General features: G+C 38.0%; 1 protein-coding gene and 1 pseudogene across 1 annotated transcript in view; both read left to right on the top strand.

Annotated features, from left to right (window-relative positions):
- The first annotated feature begins 15,878 nt into the window (after positions 1-15,878).
- On the top strand, positions 15,879-16,008 carry LOC123325534 (annotated as a pseudogene).
- A 427-nt stretch (positions 16,009-16,435) lies between these two features.
- EYA4 (EYA transcriptional coactivator and phosphatase 4) overlaps positions 16,436-20,901 on the top strand; it is a 235,112-nt gene continuing 230,646 nt past the window's right edge. Inside the window, exon 1 of the mRNA XM_021693330.1 lies at positions 16,436-16,529. Coding sequence (XP_021549005.1) covers positions 16,497-16,529 — 33 coding nt within the window. The 5' untranslated portion in view covers positions 16,436-16,496. The remainder of the gene's footprint in view (positions 16,530-20,901) is intronic.

The raw sequence follows: 20,901 nt of genomic DNA, 5'->3' as shown, positions 1-20,901 counted from the left end.
ATGTTTGAAGATTACCTGTAGGAACAAAATGGGAACACATAACGTTAACATACAGTGGGAGAGGGTAACTTTACCTACATGAGTTTTGGGTTGAATGTGAAAGTTATTTTGAAGTATTAAATAATTAGTATTATAAATATATGCTTGTACTAATACTCATGAGGTCTAAACAGTATATAACTTTTGTCATCTCATTAGGAATTGCAAAGATACTTGAAACTCCACTCCTACACATTGTCTGATTTAATGGTTTTACTTTAGTTATATTAGGCAGGCAGTCATGTTACCTGGAAGCAGTCAGCTGACCTAGAGATTTCATATCATTTACTGGTTGATGCTCAAGCAAGCAGGGCAGAGGTACTTAAAAACGTACTCTGTCTATGTGTCTGTCTCTTTCTCTCATGCCTCTCCTTTGGTTTATGCTTTAATTTTGGAAATGTACTTTTTTTATTATTATTATTTATTTGACAGAGAGACACAGCGAGAGAGGGAACACAAGCAGGGGGAGTGGGAGAGGGAGAAGCAGGTTCCCCGCAGAGCAGGGAGCCCGATGTGGGACTCGATCCCAGGACCCTGGGATCATGACCTGAGCTGAAGGCAGTCGCTTAACCGACTGAGCCACCCAGGTGCCCGGAAATGTACTTTTAAGAGGGGAAAGTGGCTACAAATGTAGCCTATTGTATGTGATCAAAATGTCTTTCTGTTTTCTAAGAGGAAATGAACCTTGCACAACTACATGTTAGCAGAGAGATGAAGGTTCTGGGCAACCCCGTGACAGATGGGGGCCATTCCAGGGAAGTTGTGGGGGGGGGTTGCAAGTCAGGAACTTACATCATGAGTTTTCAGACCATGGAGGAGAGTTCTGCTCTGTGCATTGACAAGAAGTCCAAAGAAGGCATAGCAAAACTCAAGTCCATCCAGACACTTTATGCCTGATGTTGAACAGGAAGCCTGTTCATTGGAGAATAGCCAGCAAACCAGAGGTTCTGGGGTTTTTCCAAAGGAACACTTCTTGGGTTCATAAATTAGCGAATTGCCCTCCTCTAAGAATTCAGGTCACATATCTACTTTCTCAGGTTGATTCTTTGTATAGTGGATCTTAATGTAAGACTTAGCTATTTTTATGAATGCTCTATGTTATAAAACACAATTAGGCACTTCCTTTTTTTCTCCCTGGGATACTCTCACCACCTTTGTCTTCCACTGCTCCAGCTCCCTTGACCTATTTGCTTCTTACTCTTTTGCTGCTTACCTGGACAAAAAATCTACTTACCTTTCAAGGCTTAGCTCAGATGTCACCTCCTCTGGGAAGCCTTCCCTAAGGCTCAGGCAGAATTCATTCTTCTCTCTCTGTAATACCATAGCACCTTTTTGGGGCTCTTAATATAAAAGCACATTGTGCTCAGGCTAATTATATGTGAATCTGTCTTCTAGAGAGACTTGAACTCGCTGAGGGTAGAGATCCTGTCTTTCCCCCTCTGTACTCCAGTGCTTGGGCATCTTGATGGAAATTCACTAACTGCTCTATTCCATGCGTGTCTTCAAAGGACGCACATCCAAAGCCAGATAACTACAAAGAAAATCCTGTTTACAGTTTGGAAACTGATTCTCTTTTCCTTATGGTCACAGAAGCAAGCTTATTGATTATTTTTTATTCTCATTTACTTAAAGGTTCATTTGTACTAAGATATTCTTGATTTTCTAGAAGAAGAAAAGATATTTCCAGCGTGAACTGGCATTTTGAATAACCAAATTAAAAAGACAGATTCTAGTCGAGGTTTATAGTCTTTGTACTTCTACTTTTCTCCTGAAACAAACTTTGGCCGCTCTGGTTGCTTTCTGCGGAGACACACTTCATGTTATTTAGAAGAATTTTTAACCCTCAGAATTACGGATTTCATCTGAGAGGAAGCATGTTCTGTATTTGTTTATGTCAATGTTTCAAAATATGGGGGCCAGAAATCCCAGATGTGTCTGTTAAAGTATGTGTGGCCTTTTGGCGAGAGGAATTAGGTCTTTTTTCAGGCACAATTGAGGAAGGAAAATTTTTTGTTTAGTTTTTAGTGGTTTGTTTTTAGGCATTTTCCACAAAAAGATGAGCAAGACCCTTCAAAACCACCAACTTGCTTGTTTAGGGGGAAAAAAAAAAACCCTCCGGTGTCCAAAAATAACATTAAATTAAAATTATTGTTTCCAATAGTTTCAAAAATTGTGGTTTTATTTCCTTGTATGAGTCAATTCTGAATGCAGTATGTAATTGCACTACATCATGAGGAAACATATTTGCTCTGTAGTTTAGTAGGTCACATTATTTATCAGAGAATCAGATCAGAAGAGAAATTTACCTTAAGTCTTCATTTTGCAGCTGGGGGCTGGATTAGAGACCTTAAGTGATGTATTCAAAAGGAAGCGAAAAAGAGGACCTTGTTCTGGAGACACCCTAGCGCTCCCAACTCTCCGTCTTTGTTGCCTTTACTTTCCTTTGTGTGTGTCTCACAAGGAGTGGCAAATACAGGAATCACACTACCTCTGTGTGCGTCCAGGCCCTGCTGCCGTTCCTCGTTCCTCCGCAGTGTAACCTTGGGGCACTTATTGACTGAACTGCCGTAGGCCACAGCTCCAGGGTGTGGACACGGGGAGTAATAATTATGCTTGCCTCTTGCCTCGTGGAATTGTAAGGAATAACTCAGTTCGTGCAGGAAAGACACTGAAAATGCTCAGAATATATTTTAAATTGATTTCTTTGAATAACCTGCTGAGTGTATTTAATATTCAAAAAAGAAGCCTTCATGCTGCTGAAGCAAGATTTTTTTAATCAATTTTTTTTAAAGAAAAGGTAATCCATACGTTGTGTAACATATTAAAACAGATATGATAGAAATTAACCTGAGGGGAATGACTGCAAGAGGAAAGGAGAGAGGCTTCTGGAATGCTGATTAATAGCCTTTATCTTGGTCTGATTGGTGACATGGGGGGTGCTTATTTCATATTTGTCAGCTGTCTACTTTTGATTTGTGTATGTGTGTATGTTTTACAGTAATAAAAAGATAAAAAACACAGATTTATTTTAAGTAAAAAGTGGATGTCCCTCACTTTATTCATTTTGTCCATATTCCACAAATCAGAGTTAATCATTATACTTTAGTGCGCTTCCTTTCAGACTCTTGTTTTTGTACATGTGTAAATGTAAGAACTATGTGAGGTTGTAATTTATTTTTATTTTACATTTGTTTTTATTTTGATATGGTGTATCTTAAATACTTTCCCACATGAGTACATATCATTTTGGATAATCCTATTTAATTTATACCTGTGTTTTATAATTTAACTGTTCCCTTCTTGGTGTATATTTAGGTTGCTTGCAGTTTTTTACTATTACAAGGAGTGTTGCAGTGATGATTTTTATATAACTCTCTCTGTATTTATCCAAAATTCCTGTACGTAATACTTTAGACATAGCATTAATAGGTGAAAGAATATGTGTATATTGCATAGATGGTGCCAAAATATTTTTCACAAAAGTTGTAACACCTTGCATCCCTGTGATGATGCTTGCATGTTTCTCATAAAAGCCAAGTGCAAAATTTTATGCTCAATTGAACATGAGAAGTATTTGTGCTCTGATTCATAAGAAGGCTTATGGTAAAATTCCTTGAGACTCATACACTAATTGGAAGAGTTCACTGATGAAAACAATTTATTAACCCCATATATATCAAATCTATGTTATATATGGTTAATATCTCATTTAAGAGTCGTTAGAACTGAATTATAAGAATAATTATTATATATGTTCGTAGTTCTTAAACTAATTGGTAGGAAGGATAAAAACAGTATATGTCATATTTATGACATGTTTTCACTGAGTGCCATAAAATATTTATAGGAATTATTAGGAGAGATGGCTCTAACTCAGATGTTGTTGATGAAAATTTATGAGGAATTATGCATTTTTATTCTATTAAGACCCAACTATGTGTCAGGCACGATTCTAAGCACCTTACATATATTACTATAGTTTTCTAACATGTAGGTGAAAGGTTTAGACATTGTATTGTTATTATAAAAGAGATTACTCCATCTTGAATATATGTTGATAATTATTACTATAGATCAAAATATTGGCTGTCTTATCAATGTACTAATTTGTAAATCTGTGAAATGTTATAATCTGTTTAATGTGAAATTTAATGTATCAAAATCCAGAGAATAGCTACTCAAGTCCTGGCTAAAGTAATGTTCAAATGAAATGTATTAATTAGTTGACTTTATCGTTAGAGTCTTCTATGTAGAAAATTTTGTCTCTAGAATATTTGGGTCTTACAATTTCTGGTTAATGAAGATTCTGGTTAACCTTTAATGGTTATCTATTGCCTTAAGAGTAATCCTACTCAAAATAGCTAACTTATTCCTCCAGCATTGGATAAATATGGCTATCAATTTTTGTGGGTTTTTTTCCTGCAGAATTTCCTGTTATTCTAAGGGATTCAATAGGACTTATGCACATAAAACTGAAAATTATATTACTATGGGGAAACTGCCTTGTGCCTTTGAGAAGGAACTCTCTTGCTAACTTAAGTACTATATGTGTGTAGAATAGCTAACATTTTCCTCCCAAGAAATTTCATGTATGCAGTTAAAACACTCTTAAATTGATTAAGGATTTGTTATATATTTCCAGAAGCACTCAAGAGTACTTTTATGGTTATAAGAGTAGAGTGCATTAGAATGCCAGAAACCAACGAATACACTAGAGGCCTTCAAAACCATGCCCAACATTCCTGACTGTACCATATAAACATGTGGGGCAGCCTGGAAAAACAAAACAACTCCCCACCCCCCAAATATAGGTAAACCTATGATGATAACACTTCAACTGGCTTGAATATTAATTTGATACTTTTTCTGTTAGAAGTAATTTTTATGACTTAGCAAATGGAATGGAGAAGTAATAAATATGACTGGTATTTATTTCTCAAGTATCATTTTACATTAGATTTGACTAGTTACCTTTATACTTTTTGGAAAGCGTATTATGCAACTACCACAGTATTTTGCCTATTAATCAGGGAAGCTAAAAAGCGTTTTATAAATGTTGAATCAAAACCTTCACTGCAGTGAGGGAATTGAATTTCAAGCAATATACTCCTTTTATAGGGTGAGAAACTGAAGTATGGAGAAATTACAAGGTTTTCCCAAAGCCATACATTGAGTCATGGCAGGCATGGAAATCTACGATTCTGTTTGCCTGATTCAACCTGCAACTTCATGAAATTGAAGTTATCTATTTCCTGACATGTGCCTTAGGAGTGTTTCCTTATTTACTTATTTGTTCATTTGCTTGTCCATTCATTCACTCATTAATTTATACGTTATATAGGAATCCATGTTTTTGCAAGATATAGTCTTGACGTAGGGAGTGTGAATAATATTTGAATTTATGCATCTTAGATGTTTTCTTTAAAGAAACTTATTGTATTTTTTTTTTCACGACCATCAAAGAAAAGTAAGGCATTAAACAATAAGTTGGATCGTCCAGGTGCATGCCACAGAAGTATCTACGAGAAGCACTGAAGCTTCTTTAGGAGCTAATATAGTTTGTTCAGGGCTTGAACAAGAACTTGGCTACAGCCCTAGTTGGGCCTGGAGCGCCAAGTGCTGGCCAGAAGAAACCACACTACCCATCAAGAGTATGGAAAGGACTGGTGTCCGCATCTCTGCGATCTCTCACATTTGGTTTGATCAGGAGGGGGCAAATTATTCTGCTTCTCTGTCATTTTCTGGAGTTTCACATCTCACATTTTTAATTCTTATTGTGATCTTTTTCTTACTAGTTTAACCAGTTTTTTCCCAAGCTTTCTTCACCCTTTTTTTCTCCAAGCTCTAAGAGTCTTATTTAAAGAAAATAGTATTTCTCTGGGTCAGACCTCACTTCTCCTTGATTGAACAGCTGGTGCCACAAGTAACTTCAAAGGAGGAAAGTATCCAGTCCCTTCCCCCAGCACAGTACCCTATAAGAGAGAATCCAAAGAATACAGGGTTGCCATCTGCCCTCAACCTCTTCTACAGAGTTTAGTGGACAATTTTTTTGGTTGGTTTGTTTGTTTTTTTATTCTTTGCTTGCAGCCCTGAGACTTAGGACTCAGACTCTTCTCCAGCTTTATGGCTCACCAGCTCTTTCCTTGGAAGAGTTCTTTCCCAGGAGGCTCCTCAGGCCCAAGAGCACTTAGAGCCCTGGGAGCCTAACCCATAGATTCTACAAACAAGCTCAGGCACGTTCAAGTCCTGGGCAAACCAGACCTTCCAGCAGCTTAAACATTAGTCTTTTCTCTTCTTTAATTTTCCTGGAGAATAATTCAGTCTTCAACAAACCAGCAAACAAACAGAATCCTAAGGTTGTTCATTCTCACTGCTTTGAAAATTTATTGCCATTAATTTCCATTTCAGCTAATTGGGTTTCCTTTTCATTTTTGACTGGGTATGAATGTGATATTTGGTATACATTAATGCTGATCTGTAATAATTTAATGTCAATTTATAATTTAATGGTTTAAAAATAATGATGCACTATGACCTAGTTCATATCTATCTTCCCTTTAATGCATTTCCTAGGCAATTATGCATTCCCAGCAATTGTGGCTGAGTGAATTCTCCCATAATCCCTGTTAGGAAACAAGGACTTTTTTTTTTTTTTTTTAGTTAAAGACGTGGTTTTATTAACTAGGGGTACTTAACTTGAGGAAAAAAGATTTAGGGGTGACATGAATGATAGCACTCTCAATATCTAACAGCCTGCCATGTATATTAAAGCAGGATTCAGCTTATACTTTGTGGCTCTGGTGGGTAGACTAGAGTGGAAATTCTGAAAGGTAGATTTATAAACTAATATGTAAGGAAAAAATGAAAGAAAGTGGAGAAAGAGGTGTGGTTCAATTCCCTGGAGCTAAGAAGCTTCAAATATTCTATCTACAGACTCATATGATCACTCTGTAAATAAACCCCACTTATTTCTATATTCCTCATGATCCCGAGACAAAGAAATAAGACTCTGTAGATTCCACTTATATTCTCTAAGTTTCTCTTGAAGTCAGAACATACAACAAGGAAGCACAATATAGAATTGAACAACACCAAATTTATTTGAGATACTATTTTCTGAATTCTTATATCTTTAGCCCTTAAAAAGTCCTTGGGTTTTTAGAAGCAATAATGACAGTTTTTTGTTAATATGATTCTACTTTGAATGCAGTTATAAAGTCAGTGGAATGCTTTTATTCTCTGATGCTAGAGGGGGATTTATTGAGAGGGAAGAAGGTATTCAAACTTTGGATCCAGCCCTAATTAAAACTCTGGATAAAAAAATTTCAAGTGTCCGAAATTTTAGGAAGGCAAAAGCATCATATATAATTAAATCCCTAACTAATATTCACTGTAGACAGAATTTAAGCAAGTAACTTGGCTATAGGTAAGTCAAATTTATTGTTATATTTTATATCTCTCATGTTTACTTTGTTATATATTGGATTCTGCACCCTCCCCCACAAAAGGATAACTCTCAGTTGTCACACCTTGATTCCTGAGAAATTGGTGATATGGAAAATTTGAGAGAAAAATACATGTTTGCGTTGTTATTGTTTTTTGTTACCATTAATTTCACTCAAGGGGCTGGATACTTAGTATTTTTGTTAATTTATTTGTTTCTATCTTCTACTTTGCAAATTGTTTCTTTAGCTAAATCTAATTTTCTATTTAATTAATTCATTTCTTTTTTAAGATTTCAGTGCATATAGTTTAAAAAAAAACATTTTTATGGTTCTCCCCCAAATTTGTGTATTTATTTTTCATAGTTGGGGGGGGTTTCCTTCAATATTGTTTCTATTCCTCCTGTCTCTTTAAGAATACTTATATTTTGGGGCGCCTGGGTGGCTCAGTTGGTTAAGCGACTGCCTTCGGCTCAGGTCATGATCCTGGAGTCCCGGGATCGAGTCCCGCATCGGGCTCCCTGCTTGGCAGGGAGTCTGCTTCTCCCTCTGACCCTCCTCCCTCTCATGCTCTCTGTCTCTCATTCTCTCTCTCTCAAATAAATAAATAAAATCTTAAAAAAAAAAAAGAATACTTATATTTTTCAGATTGTCCTATAATCTCAGATTTTGGATCCTAGTTTCCCTCTTGTTGCAGCTGCTGTCTCTGTGGCATTTTGTTTCCTTATGTAGCTTATCATTTTTGATTAATTTCTCTCTCAGAATTCTTTCTGCCCTGTGGGGTAATTTTGCATTTACTTCCCCTGGAGTCTAGGGATTTCAGGCCTCTGGATCAGTCTTGATTTTAGTTTTTTGGTTTGAGGTTTCCATACCAGAGATGCAGTAACAATTTAGAATTTACATTTGAGCAAGACTGAGGTTTTGATTTATTTCAAGTAATTATTTTCTTTTACTCTCTTCCCAATGGCTCCATCATATGACAGGCTTCCTTGCTGAGTCAGATGGTGGGCTGAGTTTTCTAGCCCTCCTTCAATAAAAGAGACAGAATTCTCACTTTCTTTTTATACATTGCCTCTTGCTTTTGTTTCCTGCCCATGCCCATAAATGAAATTAATGACAACTAAAACAATAACATACAAACAAAAAATATCTTTTCCTTTCAACTTTTCCATATGACACATTTTTCAGGAGCCACAACGTGACACCTGCAAGTCGTATTTGCCTTAGGAGTTATATTCACATATTTTCTGTGTCCTGTTGATTTGTCTTTAATGTCATACTGCGTATCTACCTTTTTTCTGAGTGTCTTTCAGCCATCACATCAGTTCAGATTCCCTTGATTTTTTTACCTAGATCACTGCAACAGTCTTCAAGTTGTCCCTTAATTTTGGTTACTGTTCATCTTGTTTTTCAGAAATCCAGAGTAGATGTAGTTGTTGCAATTTTATGACACATGTCATCCTTTGTTCGCATTTTAGTGGTATCAAAATATAGTAATAACAAATTGTATTTATTTACTAATATCTAGCTCCTCACTCCTGCTTTTACCAATTTAAAACTTCTTTTCTGAAAATATATTCCATTCTCTTTCACACACCCATCTATAATTCTGTTGCTGACAGCATCAGTCTCTCAATGCTAAAGAAACCAGTGACAACTTTGATGTTATGTAGAATGGCAAACTAAAAAGGGGTAAATGGTAATAATGTAATTAAGATATTGTTCATTTTTACAAACTTTACGTAAGTTCAGAGAATTGGTCAAAGACTGGTGACTTTGGCTACTATCTAAACATAGGTAGTTAATGCACCTTCTAGAGATCACTGATTAATATAATATTCTTAGTAGAGCAGAATTAAAAATCCTTACATTTCCATAAGAAATTGCATAGATAATACTTTACTGTACAGTAAAAATGTTAAAATGTTTTAATTCATTATATAGAAAGGAAAATAAAGAAGCAGAGATCTTGGTCCACTCTGTCATGAGTAATCAAATGGCTTGTATTTTTGAAATACATGATTTTATTTAATCTCAACATAATACAACACAGATATCATTATTGTTCCTATTTTATGTGTGAAGAGAATGTTATTTAGAGGCATTCATGAACTATCGGAAGGCTATACCATTATCCAGTGGTAAAGCAAGGACTCACATACAGAACTGCTTTATTCAGAAGTCTTTATTCGGAATCACTAAATTTATATTCCCTCTAGCAAAACTATCTTTTATACCTCTAGGGTTTCAAGAGGGGAATACTAAATTTAGGAGATGTATTTTTAAAGTCTCTCAAAGTGAAACAATTTTTCCTCAAGAGGGGCATAAAGTCATCAGATGTGTGTTAAGTAATACATAGGGTCAGTATATTCTTCATCAAAAAAATTTCCCAGGTATGGAAGAGAGGTTTATGGCTGAGAAAACAGACTATTTAGGAGAAAGGGCTCAAATAGTTTTCCTGCCAAGCTACAGGACAAGCAGAGCTAGATGAACCATCCCAGGGTCACAGAAAGCTCAGCAGAGTAATTGTGAAATCTAGGTTGGGAGGAGAGACAGAGGAAGCACATGAGCCTGCAGAGTCTGCCTGAGTATCTGTAGGGTAACAGAAGTTGCCCAGGCTCAGAATTCCTTCAGAGGTTTCTCTGGGATCATCCAGTTATATAACTGGGTCTGCATTTTCTAGGATAACTAGCCAACCAACAACAATTAACAAACACAAACAACATAGAAAAAACTTGGCTGGCCTTGCTTGTCAAAAATCAAGGGGTCATAATTTATAATTCTAGGAAGATGATTGCCAAAAAATGAACCTATCACTAATGACCCAGGTGATTATCATGAAATTGAGCTGTTATAATTTTAGCATGAGACATTAACCCCATTTGTAGGAAACATTTTGTGTTACATGGACTATTTTGCAAAGTTCATGCTCTATAGACCAAAATAGCTTGACATCTAGTTTTTAGTTTGGTTTCATTTAAGGAGAGTGAAGCGAAGCAAAGTGCTCATTACTGCTCACCCAGATCTGTTTCTTGGACACTTTTGCTGTTTTCCTTTTGCACAGGTAGGGAGGAGCATCACGTGCATGGTCAAAGAATGCCCATGTCCACCTCTGAACATTTGGCCATAGAATTGGAGCTAGATGTTCTTTGTGCTGTTGGCTTCCCTCTCTGGCATGCTGCCTGAGCTGTTGGAACCAGCCAGTGCCTGTCCCAGCTTCACAGACCCATTCGTGAAATTTGGAGGGGAGTGTAGGTGACTCGGTGTGCAGGATGTGAAAGCAATGCCCTCTTGACAGTTGGGAGTCCAGCTATAATATCCAAATATAAGTTGTTAGACTTTCTCTACAACTGCAGTTTTATGTTAGGCAGTATGCTCTATAAGGGAGGGAATTTAGTTGAAGGCTCTGAGGATAGCTCATGGAATCCAAGGAAGAATTGAACAGCCAAGCAGCAGGAAGGGCACGGAAACAGTGGAGACTTCAGGAGAAATAGATCCAGGTCCTTAAATTCTGCCAGGACTTTCTTGCCATCCTCTCTTTTGCGACTCTTTCTGGGTCACCTCTCTTCTGTCTCTCCTTAGCAGACCCAGGTTTGTCCACATGTCTGTAAAGAGGGCTCAAGATTTTTTTTTTAAGATTCTTTTTATTTATTTATTTATTTATTTAGAGCACAAGAAGGTGGAGGGACAGAGGGAGAGGTCAAGGGACAATCTCAAGCAGACTCTATGCTGAGCACGGAGCCCAATGTGGGGCTCGATCCCACGACCCCGAGATCATGACAGGAACCGAAACCAAGAGTCAGAGGCTTAACCAAGTGAGCCACCCAGGCACCCCAAGCATGCCCAAGTTTTATATCCCAGAGATTTTGCCACTGAAAGAGGACTAGCCTGATACCTTCCCACATACCCATCCTAAGCAACAGGAAGGGATTGTGATGCATCGTTAGATACAAGCAATTTGGTGTAACTGGGGAAGAACTGTGCAGTCTAATGGATTAGGAGCTGACTGCTGGATATGGATCAGTATATTTATAATATAGCCCCATGTGGGCAAAGTGTCATTTTGTCCATAATATGTCTCCGAAAATGTACCTGCCGTTTGAAAATCTGAAAGTCAAACAACACGTTAGCTGTTCTGAATGGTAGAATGTAATGGAAGGCCACCATCCCCTGGCCCAGGAAATTCTGCACATGTACATAGATTCTTCAAAGCCCCCACCTAAGTTTAAAGGGGGCCTTGATGGTGGTTATGGGATAGTCCTTATCCATGTGCCTCCCTCCACATCTCAGGGTCTGCACAGGGGCTGGCACCTGGCAGTGGTATGGACAACCCTGTACAAGGTCGTCTTCCACCTTTCCCTCAGGATACAGTAGGCATTTGTCACGTGGGTGGGGGGTTGTAGTCTTTTCCCCACTCCTTCTTCCTTGGTACTGCGGCAGAGTCTGGACTGTGCACACATCCTCTCAGGAGACTGCTGCAGTCCCATCCTTGGCTGCAGGGCACTGTGGTGAGTGCGTCGGGGGTGATAGGAGGAGGGAATAGAGAGCACAGTGGAACACAGCCAGGGGGAGAAGGAAGGTGGAGCTCTCCCTCAGAACTCCCGCTGGGGACAGGCCATGGCCCCAGGGAGCAAAGGCCGTGGACTCGTGGTTATCCTTCATGGGATTCTGCTAGGCACTGCCCCAGCTTCAAGTAGGACAGACTAAAGAATTTCTGGCTCATCCTACACGTGGCGTAAAGCTCTGATTTGCTTTAAGAGAATCCAGCTAGATCTCTAAAGTATCACTCTGGCTGCACTGTGAAAAGTCAAGTCCAGGGAGCCGCTCTGGAGGAAAGGCGCCCCTCATGAAGCTCTTGCTTCCCATCTGGGCGAGGGCCCCTGATGGCTTGAACTACTGTCGCAGCAGCGAGGAGAGAAGCATGGAGAGATTTGAATGAGCACTATGACGTACTGATAGCACTTGGTAGCTTCCGGAACTGGAGAGGAGTGGGCAAGGAGTCAGTGACAAAGCCCAGGTGCCTGGCTTTAATGGCTGGTGGAAGGCTGTGCCATGGGTGTGCATCATCCAGAGGTGTAGTATTCCCATGTGCAGCTTCTGTCCTCGTCCCGTGCCAGCCCTGGCACGGGGAGCCGCCCCCCTCCACGTTCATGTTTGTTCAGCCAGAGCAAAGCCTGCCTGGACAATCTCGTTTTCACTGAAGGTTGGATTAGATAGAAAGATCAGTCCAGAGGCTGAGGGCTGCACCACGCAAACTCTACAAATTTCTCAAACATCTCTCAACATCTTTTTCTCTTTGCTCTCTCCACTGCCTGGACCAGGCCTCAGTACCGTGTTCCATTTCTGAGAATTGTTTTGTAACTTGATATCAGAATCTCTTTATATATTTAAACCAGGAGGATTGTTCTTTTAAATTCTAATTTTCTAAGACATAAGAGTTGATAGCTCACTTTTTCTAAAGCAGAGTTGAAGAAAAGGATATCATCCATTTACTATGTATTGAGAACCTGACTGCAGGAGAAAAAAATCTAACATGGAATGGGTGAGGTTGCTATTACTCCTTTTTAAATTCACCTTTTCTGGGGGAATGGCCTTGAAAGAGAGCTGGAAACTAGATTATTGCCTCATAAAACAGCAAGAGGTTTTATTTATTCTTTAATTTTATATCTTTATTATGAAGTAATACTTCTCTTACTTGATTTGAAGAGTGTTCCTGTCTTTTTCTCATATATTTGTGAAAATGAAATGTTAAAAGATTTAGCATAACAACCACTGCTAAATTATGATGTAAAATAATACTGTGTCTGCAATTAGCCTAGGTAGTTTTACTTGGTTCAATAATATAAAATCACTGGGCTCATAATGTTTTAGTACCTTAACGTGTTTGGCAAAAAAAGAAATTCATGTTACCATAAAGAAGTTAAACTAAGTAACAATCTCAATTTTAAGGAAACATAAAGCAAAGTATTATGTTGTAACATGGAACATTAATGCAAATAGCTCCCCAACTGGAACCTTAAATAGATTCTCAATGGGCGGTTAACAAAAAAAAAGGCTGTTTTTTTCTTAATTCTTTTATGTTCCAACATCTTTTCTGAAGTCTTAATTTTTAATTTCACTTGAGTTATTACCTTGTCCTGAGATGGTGGTCCTTCTAGAAAATGATTACTTCTTTCCTAATGATCCATATCCTTATTTTAATTGCTAGGTATCCTTTCTGGAAATACTACATTGAAACCTTGATGACATCTTAAAAATCATTTTAGTGTGGTAACCATATGTATGTTGTGGGTTGAATTGGATCCCTTAAAAGATATGTTCAAATTCTAACCCCATTACCTGTGGATGTCACCTTATATGGAAGTAGTGTCTTTGCAGAAGGAATCAAGTTAAGATGAGGTTTTACTGCATTAGGGTAGGTTCTAATCCAGTGACTGGTGTACTTTTGGGAATAGGAAAATTTGGACACGGAGGCACACACACAGAAGAAGTCCAAGTCAAGAGATGGGCGGGGAGAATACTGTTGAGTATGGAAGCAGAGTTGGAGTGATGTATCTACAAGCCAAGAGATGCCAAGGATTGTGGGCAACACTAGAAACTAGGAAGAGACAAGGAATGATCCTTTTCTAGGGTCTCCAGAAGGAGCCTGGACCTGCCAGCACCTTAATTTAGGACTTCTTGCTGTCAGAACTAAGAGAGAATAAATTTCTATTGGTCAGAGCCACCCAGTTTGTGGTACTTTTTTTAAACAGCAGGCTTAGGAGTAATTGGCCAGTCTGTCATCCAGGTAGTGAGGAGAATATGCCTCTAAAGGAGATGATCTGCCACACCTCCATCTGGGAAGATGGAGGAAGGGCGCATGAGGTCGGCAGGTGTCAGTCTTAGCAAGGTCAGCATCAGCGGGACTAGTGGCCTGCACTTACTGTGGTGGGCCCATACCCAAGGCGAGCCTGACCTGGGTGGTCTTGGTCACGAGGGGAGGGAGCAGTACACAGGGCTGAGGATTGGGATGGAGGTCTTCAAGGATAGGAGGAGCAAGCAAGAGATCAGTAAGAATGAAGATGAATGACCCAGATTAGATGCCGTGAATCAGTCCTTAAGGAGAAAGGGAGAGTGGGAGACAAAAGAGGGAGGAAGCCCAGGTTTTCCAGTCACCATTTCCCACGCCCACCCCCAACACAAAAAAGTCACATCTGTACATCTTGAACTCCCTGCCTGCTTATCTTTCTGAATCCAAATACATGCTGCCCCAGCTTTCAGTGTGCTTCATACTTACTCTTCCTCCTTCCTGTCATATATGCTGTAAAACTGTGTTGTTCTTTAAAGGGATAGTTCCCTAGTTTTGGAGTATACTTAATCCGTGTCTTATGGAGACTGTCACATTACATACATACAAGTTACATTCCTATTTTATGACTTTTAACTCTTAAGATTGAAAAAAAAAATCTTTAATCTGTATCTCTGGGTCTTATATGCATAAAACAATTTACAAGCTATATGTTAAATTTCCTTTGTAATTTTTAAAATGTATTCTCATAAGGAAAGTAATAGGTTTGTTGTAGAAAATATTGCAACGTGGAAAAGAAAAGAAATTAAAGCCACAGCTGCCTGGTTGTAGTAGGGAATGTATGAATGGATGTTTCTAAAATGGAGCAAAACACCTGCATATGTTGAATTTCAATAAACTGGGGAAAATGTTTCTGCAGAACACTTATTGGAATACTTATCTTTCACTTAAATTATATCTTCAGAGAATTTCGATGGCACTAAATATTCCTTGGGTTTAGCACTTTATATCTAATTTATGCCAGTGAGAAATCTTTTTCTAAACTTTTTATTTTTAAAATGAGGACTTGAAGGGCTACAGATGCATCATTGCTATTTTAAATTGCATTTTATTTATTAATGAGTTTGAGCATTAGTTAGTGGTGATGGACCATTTTTCTGTAGAGGTGTGTGTGCATTTCTGTTTGCATTGTAAGAACTCTTTATATGTTAAGGACATTAGCCTATTGTGTTTGATATTTGTGCAGATATTTCTTTTTATATTTTCACATATCTTTTCATTTTTATCATTTTTTTTTTTGATGTAGGTGTGAGGGGATTCAAGAGGTTATTTGGCTTTTTTGTTTTGTATTCCATTGTTTGTGTTACAAAATCTTTCTCCATCTGGGAATTAAAAGAAATTATGCCTGTTTTTCTTGGAGCTTTTTTATACTTCAGTTTGCCTGGAAGGTTTTAAATATATGGTATGGAGTAAAGATGAACTTTTTTTGAATAATTAACTGATTGTCTCACTATGGTTTATTAATGAATTGTCCTTCCCATATATGTTTGTAATACCTTTTTTTACTGTAATAGTGTTATTTTTATTCTCTATTTAAAATTGACCATGTAAGCTTTGCACAGTGGCGGTATTATAGCCAATGAGGTTTATCTGAGGCGTGATTATTGCTAATTAAAATTGACCATGTATTTTATGACCTTCTATTCTTTAAAACTGAATAATGGTCATCTGGTAATTCAGGCAAATTTTCCTTTATAGCAGGCTGTCATATTAAGATACACATTGTATTTTCTCAATTCATGTGCTTCAGAAGGTGATCAATTAATACAGACTCTTAATTTTTAATCTGTCATTGCTTAATGACAGATCTCTTTCAGCAAAATAGTTTATTATAGACCGTGTCTCCAAAATTGTCCTCAGATGTTTTTGTTTATAGTATTCCTGAGTAGCTGTTCACATACTCCAATTTTACCGTGATGTGATTTTCAAGATCATTAGGTCTATAAGATACGGAGATAACATTAATGAGTTTTGTTCTTTGAAAATAATGCTCTCATGGATTATCCATTATCACATAAATCATATTGTGCTTTGGTAATTTGCAAATAAATAAAAAAATAACTTTTTCATTTTTCCTCTTTGTTTCTATCTTTTTGTTTTAGATCGTCCACTTTTAATTGAAGGAAGTTGCTTCTGTTTGGAGGTGGCTGGAGAAGTGAGAAAACCACATGGAAGACTCCCAGGACTTAAATGAGCAATCAGTAAGTCTTATTCAGTCTCAAGTTTGCTGAAAAAAGTTGTGGCAAACCCACTCAAAATCATACTAAAAGGAATATATCATAAAAATCAAGAGTTTTGTTAAAAGTATATATTTTAGTTGAGTTTTGAATTCTCTTCTAAGGCCATAAAACAGACCTTTGGAAATGTATGCCATTCCTGCTTAATGATGTCACATTTTGAGGTCTCCCTTGATTGTCTGCTTGGAAAGCCAGTGGTAGAAAGACTAGGGCATTTAAATCGTTTCAAGTGTTTTCGACGGTCTAAACAATTTTGCACACCCTCTTTATTTGGTTTTATTGCCAAGGTGCTTAGATAGCGCATGTAGTGTTGAATGTCAGAAGCATAACAGGAGAAGGTGTGTTACCAGCATGCCTCTTGTTCATTTTAGGGATGGCAGCCACAGTCCTCCTGTGCTTTCACGGGCTTCCTCATTTTGCTAGTTCTCTGCAGAGTGAAGAACGCACAAGATTGGTGGCAGTCACTCTAAGATTCTGCTTTTCTCAAAGGGAAAGGGTTTCCAGGGCCTTTGCTCCTAACTCACTAGTAGGGTCTCCATGGCACTAATGCTTTAGTGGGTGGAACTGAAGTCAGTGCGAGGTCTTTCCTCACACTCGCACACCACAGCCAACCATGGCCCAAGCCCTTCCTCTCATAGACAACCAGCGATGTCACAAGTAAGGAGACATGGGAACCTACCAAGGGTGTGTTATGCAGATCGATGCTATTCTTTCGTAGCTTGTATGATCATGACTTGATCTTAGGATCTGATGTTCCTAGAGGCAACAGAAGAGAGTGCATTTGTGTATAATAATGTGGTTCTAGAAAATACTTCCGTGATGAGCTTGGTTTTGAAATACAGAGGAGTATATGTTCTGGTGAATACATGCCATTTCAAGTTAATTTGTTTTTAAAAATATTTCATTTAAAAGAAAAGATGATAACCAAGTCTTTAATTTCCAAACAGACACAACCATTGCCTAATTTCATTGTATATTATCTTAAATAAAGTAAAATTATTTAATTTTCCATGGCATCATTATAGAAAAATGTAACAAAAAATACAAAACTATAAAAGTATAAAAAAAAGTCTGTCAAATGGTAGAGATGTTATTCTTCAAAAATTTCCTGACTAGACAAATAGCAATTAGGAGGCAGGGGCTTCCAAGGAGTTATTTTTTTGAATGCTGGTTATCGTAGTGTGGACTCTAACAAAATGGATGATAGCATGATGATGTCACCCACGCGATTGCCTGTTTATGGATCCCAGTAGCGTCAGAGGTCTGTAAGTGAGACCATGTATGTACCTGATTGAATAATGTCATTTTAGTGGTGCTGCTTCATGAGAGAGCCACTGTTGATCTATACTTTGTTCTGACACACTGAAGGTTACTTAAATGTTTGTGTGCACGTGTGCGTGTGTGCCTACGTGTGCATGCGTGCATGTGTGCCTGCGTGCATGTGTGCCTGAGTGTGTGTGTGTGTGTGAGAGAGAGATATTGACCAACTACCCCTGTTTTCCAGAGACCCTGGGGTTGCTCGGGACATGGAACTTTCAGAGATAATGCAGGTGCAGTCCCTGCAGACTGGAGTGGGTGATCTACTTATGTGTGTATCCTCAAGAATATTTGTTTTCAGTGTAGTGGAGGTTAAAGAGACTATGTTCTTATGTTTAACATTAGAGTGAGGTTATTACACAAGATGCTTCATATGACGTTTTACAAAGTGAAACCGAGCATTTGTAAATCATACATAGTTTCCTCCAATGTTATTTTAGGGTTACGGAGCTCAACATTTAAAAACAATTTTTTTTTAAGTTCCTGGTGTTGCTAATGTGCATCCAGGTTTGAAAACCAGAAATCTAGTGTCACCTTCTGGCTTCTCAGCTCAAACTCAGCTACTGAACTTTTGGTGAGAATGGGGGAGATTTTGAGAAAAGGAAAGAATGCTCTCCACTCCTCCCCTCCCACTCCCCCCCCTGCCGCCGGCACCTCACATTGAACTCTCCAGCTGAGGGTTATCATCTGGTCAGAGTCAGATTGGGAGCTCCTGATCTATAGTGTGGTTTGATAGGCCATCAAAGAGTGGGCACTTTTGGTTTAAAACACAGGAAGCCTGAAGTTTGTGTCAGGTGTTAATGACTTAAGGGCTTTGGTTTTATAAAGATCCTAAAGCCTTTCTCCTTCAGCATCCATAGACTTAAAAGAACATATAGGCCAATCTGTGCATCTTGTACATGTACTGAGGGACCCTTGGGACTGTTAATGACTTGCCCATGATGCCATGGCTAGTAAACGGCAGAGTTGGGACTTCACACAGGTCTTCTGACTCCAAGTCCAAAGCTCTTTCCAGAACATCGACATGACTTATGGCTTTGGGGTTTTCTTATTTTGACATTCATCACTATAAGAAATGTCAAAAAAATTGAATCAGCCCCTTTCCATTGAAATGATTTCTATTTGAGTGAAATCTTTAAATGACATTAAATTTTATAAAGTATGTTTCAAATATTTTGAGAAATGATACTTAGCCTTTATTAAGATATAGAAAAAATAGAGTAGAATTAAAAGAAAGTTCATAATAAGATGAAAGGAAATTTTCTCAGATCATAGAGGAATTCTTTCTCTAGGCATAGACATAACAGTGGGTACCAGTTATTGCACATATAGATTGAATCTAGCATTTTCCATATTTTCTCTCTAATCCTTAACATCGTGTGATGTAATTGTTATGGTCACCATTATACATTATACAGATGGGGTATAAGCTATGGCTTGGAGAGCGTCAAGGTCACTTGGCTGTTAAGTAGCAGTGATTAGAACTGAACCCATGTCTATCTGGTCCTAAAACCTGTAATGGATTTTGCATGATACAGCATAGTGTAGTGGGTAAGGACTTGAAATCAGAAATCCCTGACACTTAAATACTTTGTAACCATTAGGAAATTACTTAAACTCTTCTTCATATGTAGTGTGGGGAGGATAATAAAAAGAAGTTATATGAAAGGCTTAGCATATGCCCTGCTTAGAGTAGAAACTTGGTAAATGTTAGCTGTTATTACAATTACCTGACATATTCAGATGGACTTTAAAGAGTATGCATTCATTCTTGCATATCCAGTTACCTTCTGGCAGATAGCCCTGCCTGGAAGTGCATAGGTTTATAAACTCAGCATATGACAACTGAGCTCACAAGCTCTCCTCTCCCAATTTTTCTCCCTTTCTCTTCTGTTTCAGTTCTTCTCATCTCCTCTGAGGATGACGTCCTCAGCTACAGAGTGGATTAAATCAGAAAGCAGGGACTCATCCTTCTCTCCTTCATCCCTATTTCAAACTCCTGTCTCTTCTTAAATTTTACTATCTCTCAAAGCTGTTCTCTCTGCTCCAGCTCTTATTTTGGATCTCTGTTTTATCTCTTGACTGTCTTTTTCTGCTTTAAGTTGCTTCTAGAGTGGTCTTCCTGAAATACATACCTGCTCATGTTGCTGTTCTACTTAATATCTTTCACAGGCCCTTTCTTGCCCTCAAGAGAAAGTCCCAAGCATGCAGTGAAGCCCACAGAAGCAACTGATTGCTTACCTCTATCTCTTCGGTATTCTTTCTGGGTTCTTTTGGTTCCCGGAATCTTGCAGGTTCTCTGAGGTTTCTGTGTCTTTGCTAGCGCTGTAACCTCTTCCCAGATGGGTCTCTGCTCCACCGAGGTACCTCGTAAATCTGGAAGACTCAGTGTGGGTTACAGTTCCTCTGGAGTGCCTCTTTATTCCCCAGGCTGTCAGCCTTGCTGGGTCAGGGGCCTCTACGAGGTGCTGCCAATGACATTTACCTCCATCCCGGACTTACCCCACAGAACTGAAATCTTATCTGTTTATTTACCTCTCTACTGGATTATAAAGTACTTAAGAGTAATAGCGAGTCTTGTTCATCTTGTATCCTTACTTCTTAGCACAATTCTTGCTGACATTTAATGAATGTTTTCTTCAAAAGCTTTTATATACTGTTACATGCTAAAGTATGTTATTGAATAGCCTGATGAATTTTAGAAAGCCAAAATGTTATTCTCAAAATGGATTACTGACTCATGAATTCATGTTTCACTTACATTTTTTAAAAATTGCACATAACATATAATACTCACTTAACAGCATGTAATCAAAACAAAGTGTGGTTCTTAAATTTTTTTTTTTGCATTTTATCTGGATCTTATTTTGCAGTCTGGCTGAGAGCATCTAGGGAATTTTAAGAGGTCAGCAATTAAAGTAAGGTTTAGTTTTCATATTTGTCTGAAATTCTATATTAGAACTTCATAATTATTTAGAAGCAGTTTTATATCCAATTATAACTACAGTTTTTAACTAAA

The sequence above is a fragment of the Neomonachus schauinslandi genome, chromosome 8, assembly GCF_002201575.2.
Source record: "Neomonachus schauinslandi chromosome 8, ASM220157v2, whole genome shotgun sequence".
Lineage (NCBI taxonomy): Eukaryota > Metazoa > Chordata > Mammalia > Carnivora > Phocidae > Neomonachus > Neomonachus schauinslandi.
Note: the sequence above shows the minus strand (reverse complement) of the source record. Positions and strands in the feature narration are given on the sequence as shown.